This window comes from Penaeus japonicus, unplaced genomic scaffold (genome assembly GCF_977035675.1).
Source record: "Penaeus japonicus unplaced genomic scaffold, GWHDUDI00000001_assembly GWHDUDI00000029, whole genome shotgun sequence".
Taxonomy (NCBI): domain Eukaryota; kingdom Metazoa; phylum Arthropoda; class Malacostraca; order Decapoda; family Penaeidae; genus Penaeus; species Penaeus japonicus.
Window position 1 is genome coordinate 2,483,086 of NW_028234431.1, and position 10,000 is coordinate 2,493,085.

The 10,000-nt window shown below is 38.1% G+C and overlaps 1 protein-coding gene across 1 annotated transcript in view; it reads left to right on the forward strand.

The window, feature by feature from the left end:
- Nucleotides 1-10,000, forward strand: part of LOC122254242 (colorectal mutant cancer protein) — a 123,899-nt gene that overhangs the window by 72,958 nt on the left and 40,941 nt on the right. The window contains exon 4 of the mRNA XM_086554460.1: nt 5,290-5,451. Coding sequence (XP_086410586.1) covers nt 5,290-5,451 — 162 coding nt within the window. The remainder of the gene's footprint in view (nt 1-5,289; nt 5,452-10,000) is intronic.

Here is a 10,000-nt window from a genome sequence, read left to right on the forward strand (position 1 = left end):
GGGGGGGGTGATGGGGGGGGGGGAGGGGGGAGAGAGGCTAAGGGATTCATCACTTCCTTATAGTACATATGAGTTTACTAGCGGGCGGGGCGCGCGCTGCGTATGGGGGATGGGGGCGGCCGGGCGGGGCCGCGGCGGAGGTGGGAGGGGTGGAGCGGGCGGAGGTAGTGTGGCGCGGTGTCTTGGGCGGTGTGATGCTCTGATGGGGGGCCGAGAGGAGGGCGATGAGAGGCGTAGGCGCGCGGCGTCATCTGGAGGGGAGGCCTGCCACGGAAGTAGAGCACTGCCCCGGAACGCTGGCCTCCCCCTCCCCGTCCTCTGTCTGCCTCCCTCCCCTTGCCATTTTGCCCCCTCCTCCCCTTTTTCCCTCTGCCCCCATTCCTACTTTCTTCTTAGTCTTCTCTTTTTTGTTTCATAAAAGACCGTTTCTTTTCTCTCTCTTCTTCTATTTTTTATTGTTCTTCCTTTCTTTTCGTCTTTTTCTTCTTTTTCTTTTATTCTCTCCTCTTCTTTTTTTTTACTCTCTCTCTTCTTCTTTTTATTTTCCTTTTTTCTTTTCTTTTTTCATCATCTTTTTCCTCTCTTCCTTCTCATTATTCTTCTTCGTCTCTTCTTCCTCTTTCGTGTTCTACTTCTTCTTGGTCTTCCTCTTTTTTGTTCATCCTCTTTATTGTTCTTCCTCTTTCTTGTTCATCCTCTCTCTTGTTGTTCTTCTTGTTGTTCTTCCTCTTTCTTGTTCTTCCTCTTTCTTGTTCTTCTTGTTCTTCCTCTTTCTTGTTCTTCCTCTTTCTTGTTCTTCCTCTTTCTTGTTCTTCCTCTTTCTTGTTCTTCCTCTTTCTTGTTCTTCCTCTTTCTTGTTCTTCCTCTTTCTTGTTCTTCCTCTTTCTTGTTCTTCCTCTTTCTTGTTCTTCCTCTTTCTTGTTCTTCCTCTTTCTTGTTCTTCCTCTTTCTTGTTCATCTTTTTTCTTGTTCTTCCTCTTTCTTGTTCTTCCTCTTTCTTGTTCATCTTTTTTCTTGTTCTTCTTCTTTCTTGTTCTTCCTCTTTCTTGTTCATCTTTTTTCTTGTTCTTCCTCTTTCTTGTTCTTCCTCTTTCTTGTTCATCTTTTTACTTGTTCTTCTTCTTTCTTGTTCTTCCTCTTTCTTGTTCATCTTTTTTCTTGTTCTTCCTCTTCCTTGCTCTTCCTCTTTCTTGTTCTTCCTCTTTCTTATTCTTCCTCTTTCTTGTTCTTCCTCTTTCTTGTTCTTCTTGTTCTTCCTCTTTCTTGTTCTTCCTCTTTCTTGTTCTTCCTCTTTCTTGTTCTTCCTCTTTCTTGTTCTTCCTCTTTCTTGTTCTTCCTCTTTCTTGTTCTTCCTCTTTCTTGTTCTTCCTCTTTCTTGTTCTTCCTCTTTCTTGTTCTTCCTCTTTCTTGCTCTTCCTCTTCCTTGTTCTTCCTCTTTCTTGTTCTTCCTCTTTCTTGTTCTTCCTCTTTCTTGCTCTTCCTCTTTCTTGTTCTTCCTCTTTCTTGTTCTTCCTTTTCTTGTTCATCTTCTTTTTCTAGATTCTTCTTCTTTCTTGTTCTTCATTTTCTTGTTCATCTTTTTTCTTGTTTTCTTTCTCCTGTCATCCTCTTCTTGTTCTTCCTCTTTCTTGTTCATTCTTTTTACTTGTTCTTGTCTGTCTTTCTTGTTTTCCTCTTTCTTGTGCATCTTTTGTCTTGTTCTTTCCTCTTTCTTGTTCTTCTGCTTTCTTGTTCTCCCTTCTGTCGTGTTTCGTGTTCCTCTTTTTGTTTCTTCTCTCCTTGTTCTTCCTCTTTTTATTCTTCCTCTTTCTTGTTTTTCTCTTTTCTTGTTCTTCTTTCTCTTTCTTCATCTTTCTTGGTCTTCCTCTTCCTTGGCTCTTCCTCTTTCTTGTTCTTCCTCTTTCTTGTTCTTCCTCTTTCTTGCTCTTCCTCTTTCTTGTTCTTCTTACTCTTGTTCTTCCTCTTTCTTGCTCTTCCTCTTTCTTGTTCTTCTAGCTTTCGTGTTCTGCCTCTTTCTTTGTTCTTCTCTTTCTTGTTCTTCCAATTTCTGCGTTCTTCCCCCTCTCTCCATCCTTGCTTTCCTCTTTCTTTTCTTCCTCTTCTTGTTCTTCCTCTTGTCTGTGCTCTTCCTCTTTCTTGCTGTCTTCCTCTTTTTGTTCTTCCTCTTTCCTGGATTTCTCTCTTTCTTGTTCGTCTCCTTTCTTGTTTCTTCTTTTTCTTGTTCTTCCTCTTTCTTCTTCCTCTTTCTTGTTCTTCCTCTTTCTTGTTCTTCCTCTTTCTTGCTCTTCCTCTTTCTTGCTCTTCCTCTTTCTTGCTCTTCCTCTTTCTTGTTCTTCCTCTTTCTTGCTCTTCCTCTTTCATGTTCTTCCTCTTCCTTGTTCTTCCTTTTCCTTGTTCTTCCTCTTCCTTGTTCTTCCTCTTTCTTCTTCCTCTTCCTTGTTCTTCGTCTTCCTTGTTCTTCCTCTTTCTTGTTGGTTCTTTGTGCCTCTTTGCTGGCTGTTCTTCCTCTTTCTTGTTCTTCCTCTTCCTTGTTCTTCCTCTTCCTTGTTCTTCCTCTTTCTTGTTCTTCCTCTTCCTTGTTCTTCCTCTTTCTTGTTCTTCCTCTTTCTTGTTCTTCCTCTTTCTTGTTCTTCCTCTTTCTTGTTCTTCTTACTCTTGTTCTTCCTCTTTCTTGCTCTTCCTCTTTCTTGTTCTTCTTACTCTTGTTCTTCCTCTTTCTTGCTCTTCCTCTTTCTTGCTCTTCCTCTTTCTTGTTCTTCCTCTTTCTTGTTCTTCCTCTTTCTTGTTCTTCCTCTTCCTTGTTCTTCCTCTTCCTTGCTCTTCCTCTTCCTTGTTCTTCCTCTTTCTTGTTCTTCCTCTTCCTTGTTCTTCCTCTTCCTTTTTCTTCCTCTTCTTTGTTCTTCCTCTTTCTTGTTCTTCCTCTTTCTTGTTCTTCCTCTTCCTCCCCCCCCCACCCCCCCCCTTGCTCTTTTTTTCTTGTTCTTCCTCTTTCTTGTTCTTCTCTTTTTGTTCTTCCTCTTTCTTGTTCTTCCTCTTCTTATTCTTCTTCTTTTTTTCTTCCTCTTCTTGTTTCTTCCTCTTTCCCTTTTTCTTCCTCTTCTTTGTTCTTCCTCTTCCTTGTTTCTTCCTCTTTCTTGTTCTTCCTCTTCCTTTTTCTTCCTCTTCTTTGTTCTTCCTCTTTCTTGTTCTTCCTCTTTCTTGTTCTTCCTCTTTCTTGTTCTTCCTCTTTCTTGTTCTTCCTCTTCCTTGTTCTTCTTCTTTCTTGTTCTTCTTCCTTTTTCTTCCTCTTCTTTGTTATTCCTCTTTCTTGTTCTTCCTCTTCCTTGTTCTTCTTTTTTCTTGTTCTTCCTCTTCCTTGTTCTTCTTCTTTCTTGTTCTTACTCCTCCCTTGCCCCCCCACCCCCCCCCCCTCTCCTCCCACGCCTTGCTCCTTCCTTCATTGCTTGTTCTTCCTCTTGTCCTCTGTTCTTCCTCTTTTCTTGCTCTTCCTCTCTGTCCTTGTCTCCTCTTTCTTTTCTTCCTCTCTTCTTCGGTTCTTCTTCCTTTTTCTTCCTTCCTTCTTTGTTCTCCGCTTTCTTATTCTTCCTCTTTCTTGTTCCTCCTAAATTTTTTATTTTACCCCCCCCCCACCCCTTTTTGTGTTCTTCACTCTTTCTTGTGCTTGTCTCCTTCTAGCTCTTCCGTCTTTCACTTGTTACTTCCGCTTTCTTGTTATTCTGTCTGTCTTGTTCTTCTTCTTTCTTGTTCTTCATATTCCTTGTTCTTCTTTTTTCTTGTTCTTCCTCTTCCTTGTTCTTCTTTTTTCTTGTTCTTCCTCTTCCTTGTTCCGCTCCCTTTCTGTTCTTCCTCCGTCCTTTTCTTCCTCTTCGTTTTTCCTCTTCTTTGTTCTTCCTCTTTTTTATTCTTCCTCTTTCTTGTTCTTCCTCTCTCTTGTTCTTCCTCTTTCTTGTTCTTCTTCTTTCTTGTTCTTCCTCTTCCTTGTTCTTCTTTTTTCTTGTTCTTCCTCTTCCTTGTTCTTCTTTTTTCTTGTTCTTCCTCTTGCTTGCTCATTTCCTCTTCTTGTTCTTCCTCCTGCGCGACTTGCTATTCCTCTTCTCATTGTTCTTCCTCTTCCTTGTTCTTCTTTTTTCTTGTTCTTACTCTTCCTTTTTCTTCCTCTTTCTTGTTCTTCTTCCTTCGTTCGCATTCGCTCTGCTCCTCGGTTTTTCTTGTCCTTTCTTGGTTCTTCCTCTTTCTTGATTCTTCCTCTTTCTAGTCTTCCTGCTCGTCTTGTCGTCCTCTTTCTTGTTCTTCCTCTTTCTTGCTTTTCCTCTTCTTTGTTCTTCCTCTTTTTTGTTCTTCCCCTTTCTTGTTCTTCCTCTTTCTTGTTCTTCCTCTTTTTTGTTCTTCCTCTTTCTTGTTCTTCCTCTTCCTTGTCCTTCCTCCTTCTTGTTCTTCATCTTCTTTGTTCTTCCTCTTTCTTTTTCTTCCTCTTTCTTGTTCTTCCTCTTTCTTGTTCTTCCTCTTTCTTGTTCTTCCTCTTTCTTGTTCTTCCTCTTTCTTGCTCTTCCTCTTTCTTGTTCTTCCTCTTTCTTGTTCTTCCTCTTTCTTGTTTGTTGTTGTTGTTGTTTTTGTTGGTGGAGGTGTTTTTGCTGTTTTTGTTGACGTCTTTGTTGTTGCCGTTGTCGATGTTGTTTATGTCTTTATCTCTATTGCTGTTGTTGCTGTTGTTTTTGTTGTCTTTGCTGTTGCTTATATTTTCCCTCTTTTTTTACGCATTTCTTTCATCTCCTTGTCAGCAACGTCAACCCAGCGTTCGCATAAGCGCCTGCGCGGATTCATGCGTTCGAGAACAGCCCCCGACGCTTGCATTGTTAACCCTCGATGCAATTTTTAACGCGCCAAAAACAAGACGACTCCATTATACTTCTTCCTTTTTTTTTTCTCTTTGTTTTTTCCTTTATCTTCTATGATTGAGGGGGAAAAGACACGCATATACCGCTATAACGAGAGATTCACGAGATACCACACCTAATTACGCGCCAAAAGTGAGGCCAAACAGCTGTAGGTGCGGTGATTTTTCGGTCTCAATTTCGTAATATTTTTACCTTTTTCTAAATCCTTTTAGTGTCTCCCCCTACCCCCCACCCAACCCACCACCCCTACCCACCCACCCAATTCCCCACTCTACCACCCGCCCCCTTCCTTCGATTCGCATGATAATTAACTCCCTTTGCCATTTTTCGGGAGGGGGCGGGGCGGCTCGGTTTTAGCCACTATCTGCACCTACTGAGCCAGTTTCCCCCAAAGCAAAGGCGGCAGATATGGTGCCTGTGACTGCTTGCTCCACCGTGTCACTATCCCTGTCGGCTTATGCCTCCGCTTGCAGTACAGCGTTGCAGAATGACCGCCATGCTATCACGGGCGACTCGCCTACATTTCTTCTGCACTTGCATGTGACCCAGGTGTGGGGTAGGGGGGGCCAGGGCTGGTTGGGGGGCTGGGGTTAGGGGTGGAGGGCTGGGGTTAGCGTGGTGGGGGTGGGGGGTAAGGGGAAGGGGACGGGGGCCATTCCCCTTTATTATGTGTGTGGGGTGTGGGGGTTGGTATGTGTTTTTGTCGGTGTTGTATGTGCATATATGTGTGCATATATATATATATTATACATACTAATAAATAATAGATATATATATATATATTTTTAATTATATATATATATGATATAATATACATCGTCTATATACTATTATTAGATATATATATATATTATATCCGCAGTTACCTAACGCCTATATTATATGATATGATATATACATACTATATAGAAGGGTATGTGTGTGTGTGTGTGTGCTTTACTTATAGGGTATGATAGTATAGGGTAGGTATATAGTAGTATATATATATGATATATATATATAATATTGGGGGAGAGAGGTGAGGGGGTGTAATAACACCACACACACACACTACTCTTAACACCCCAACACACACACACAAACGACGACACACACACACATATATATATATAATAAATATATAAATTATATATGAATATATATTTATTGTATATTATATATATCCTTATATATAATATATATATATATATATATATATATATACATATATATATATGGTATAATATATATAATATATATATATATACATTTTATATATATATATATATATATAAGAGGGGTATATATATATATTTAGTATATATATATATATATATACTTTTTATATATTTGGTATACACACACACACACAACAACCACAACACAACATCACACTAACACATTTATATATATAGGTGGATATATATGTATTAATATATATATATATATATATATAATATATATTATATAGTATGATATATTGTATGTATATATATATATATGGCACAAATATATGCACATAACACCAAACCGACCAAACACAAACACTACATTTCATATATATATAAACACCTCAACACACACACACACACACACCAACACACACACAACGACACACACACACACACACACACACATATATAATATATATATATATATATATATTATATAAATATATATATATATATACATACATATATATATAATATATATATATATAGTATATATATATTAATAATATATATGATATATATATATATATATAACCATATATAATATATATATATATATATATATATATATATATATATATATATATAATATATATATAATATATAAATATATTATATGTATACACACACCAACACACACACACACATATATATGTATATATTATATATATAATATTATTATATATATATATATATATATATATATATATATATATATATTATATATATATAATGTATATTATTATAACATAACCCCCCCCCCCCCCCCCCCCCCCCCCCCCGCCCTATATAATATATATATATATATATATATATATAATATATATATATATATAGTATATATATATAATATGCTCACCACATATATGCACATACACACCGACAAACACACATACAAACCCACACACACACACACATTAATAAAGGGGAATGGCCCCCTCCCCTTCCCCCTTACCCCCCAGCCCTCCACCCTAACCCCAGCCCTCCACCCTAACCCCCCCCCAGCCCCCCCTACCCCCACAGCCTAGGTCACATGGCAAGTTGCAGAAGAAATGTAGCGAGTCCCCCGTGATAGCATCGCATTAACGTGTACTGCAGCGGTGGCATAACCTGGATATGACACGGTGCCACTGTCATCAAGCACCATATCTCCGCCTTTGCTTTGGGGGAAACGCTGGCCCATTGCATATTGTTAAATCCCCCCCCCCCTCCCGGAAAAATGCAAAGGGGTGAATTATCATGCGACCGAAGGGGGGTGGGAGGGAGTGGGGATGGGTGGGTGGGTGGGGTGGGGGTGGGTGGGTGGGGTGGGGGTAGGGGGAGACACTAAAAGGATTTAGAAAAAGGTAAAAATATTACGAAATTGAGACCGAAAAATCACCGCACCTACAGCTGTTTGGCCTCACTTTTGGCGCGTAATTAGGTGTGGTATCTCGTGAATCTCTCGTTATAGCGGTATATGCGTGTCTTTTCTCGAATCATAGAAGATAAAGGAAAAAAAAAGATAAAAAAAAAGAAGAAGTAAATGGAGCGTCTTGTTTTGGCGCGTTAAAAATTCATCGAGGGTTAACAATGCAGCGTCGGGGCTGTTCTCGAACGCATGAATCCGCGCAGGCGCTTATGCGAACGCTGGGTGACGTTGCTGACAAGAGGAAAGGAAAGGGATAAAAAGAGGAAAATAAGCAACAGCAAAGACAACAAAAACAACAGCAACAACAGCAATAGAGATAAAGACATAAACAACATCGACAACGGCAACAACAAAGACGTCAACAAAAACAGCAAAAACACCTCCACCAACAAAAACAACAACAACAACAAACAAGAAAGAGGAAGAACAAGAAAGAGGAAGAACAAGAAAGAGGAAGAACAAGAAAGAGGAAGAACAAGAAAGAGGAAGAACAAGAAAGAGGAAGAACAAGAAAGAGGAAGAACAAGAAAGAGGAAGAAAAAGAAAGAGGAAGAACAAAGAAGATGAAGAACAAGAAGGAGGAAGGACAAGGAAGAGGAAGAACAAGAAAGAGGAAGAACAAAAAAGAGGAAGAACAAAAAAGAGGAAGAACAAGAAAGAGGAAGAACAAGAAAGGGGAAGAACAAAAAAGAGGAAGAACAAAGAAGAGGAAAAGCAAGAAAGAGGAAGAACAAGAAAGAGGAAGAACAAGAGAGAGGAAGAACAAGAAAGAGGAAGAATAAAAAAGAGGAAGAACAAAGAAGAGGAAGAAAAAGGAAGAGTAAGAACAAGAAAAAAGAAGAACAAGGAAGAGGAAGAACAAGAAAAAAGAAGAACAAGGAAGAGGAAGAACAAGAAAAAAGAAGAACAAGGAATATGAAGAACAAGAAAGAAGAAGAACAAGAAAGAGGAAGAACAAGAGAGAGGAAGAACAAGAAAGAGGAAGAATAAAAAAGAGGAAGAACAAAGAAGAGGAAGAAAAAGGAAGAGTAAGAACAAGAAAAAAGAAGAACAAGGAAGAGGAAGAACAAGAAAAAAGAAGAACAAGGAATATGAAGAACAAGAAAGAAGAAGAACAAGAAAGAGGAAGAACAAGAAATAGGAAGAACAAGAAAGAGGAAGAATAAGAAAGAGGAAGAACAAAGAAGAGGAAGAAAAAGGAAGAAGAACAAGAAAGAGGAAGAAAAAGGAGGAGTAAGAACAAGAAAGAAGAAGAACAAGGAAGAGGAAGAACAAGAAAAAAGAAGAACAAGGAAGAGGAAGAACAAGAAAGAGGAATAACAAAGAAGAGGAAGAAAAAGGAAGAAGAACAAGAAAGAAGAAGAACAAGGAAGAGGAAGAACAAGAAAAGAAGAAAAGAGAAAATGGGAAGAGAAGAAAAGAAGAAATAAAAGAAGAAAGAAAAGGAACAAGAAAGAAAAGAGTGTTGAAGAAGGAGCGAAGAAAAGAAAAGAAGAAAGAAGAAAAGAAAAGAACAAGAAAGGAAGAAAAGAAGAAAGAGAAAGAACAAGGAAAGAGGAAAGAACAAGAAGAAGAAGAAAGAAAGAGGAGAAAGAAGAAAAAAAGAGAAAAAGAACAAGAAAGAGGAAGAACAATGAAAGAAGAGAACAGAAGAAAGGAAGAGAAGAAAGAGGAAAAGAAAGAGGAAGAACAAGAAAGAGAAGAGAAGAAAGAGAAGGAAGGAAGAGGAAGAAAAGAGAGGAAGAAGAAAGAGAAAAAAAGAGAAGAGGAAGAAGAAGAAAGAAAGAGGAGGAAGAGAAGAAAAAAAAGAAGAACAAGAAAGAGAGAAAGAAGAGAAGAAGAAAGAGAAAGAAGAAAGAAAGGAAAAAGAGAGAAGAAAAAAGAAAAGAGAACAAAAAAGAAAAGGAAGAAAAGAAAAAGAAGAAAAGAAAAAGAAAGAGGAAGAAGACAAGAAAAGAAGAAGGAGAAAGAAGAAAAGAGAAAAGAAGAAAAAAGAGAAGAAGAAAAAGAAAGAAGAAAAGGAGAAGAAAAAGAGAAGAAAGGAAGAAAAGAGAAGAGAAAAGAAAGAAAAAAAAAGAGAAAGAGGAAGAAAAAGAAGAAGAAAGAAGAAAAAGAAGAGAAGAGAAAAGAACAACAAGAAAGAAAAAGAAAAGAAAGAGGAAGAAAAAAAAGAGAGAGAAAAGAAAGGAAAGGAAGAAGAGAAAGAGAAGGAAAAAGAAAGAGAGAAGAGAAAAGAAGAAAAAGAGGAGAAAGAAAGAAAAGAAAAGAGAGAAAGAGGAGGAAAGAAAGAGAGACAAAAGAAGAAAAAAAGAAGAAAAGAAAAGAAATGAGAAGACATGAAAGGAAGAGAAGAAGAGAAAGAAGAAGAAAAGAAAAGAGAGAAAGAAAAGAGAAGAAAAGAAAGAGGAAAAGATAGAAAGAGGAAAGAAGAAAAGAAGAAGAAGAAAAGAAAGAGGAAGAACAAGAAAGAGGAAGAACAAGAA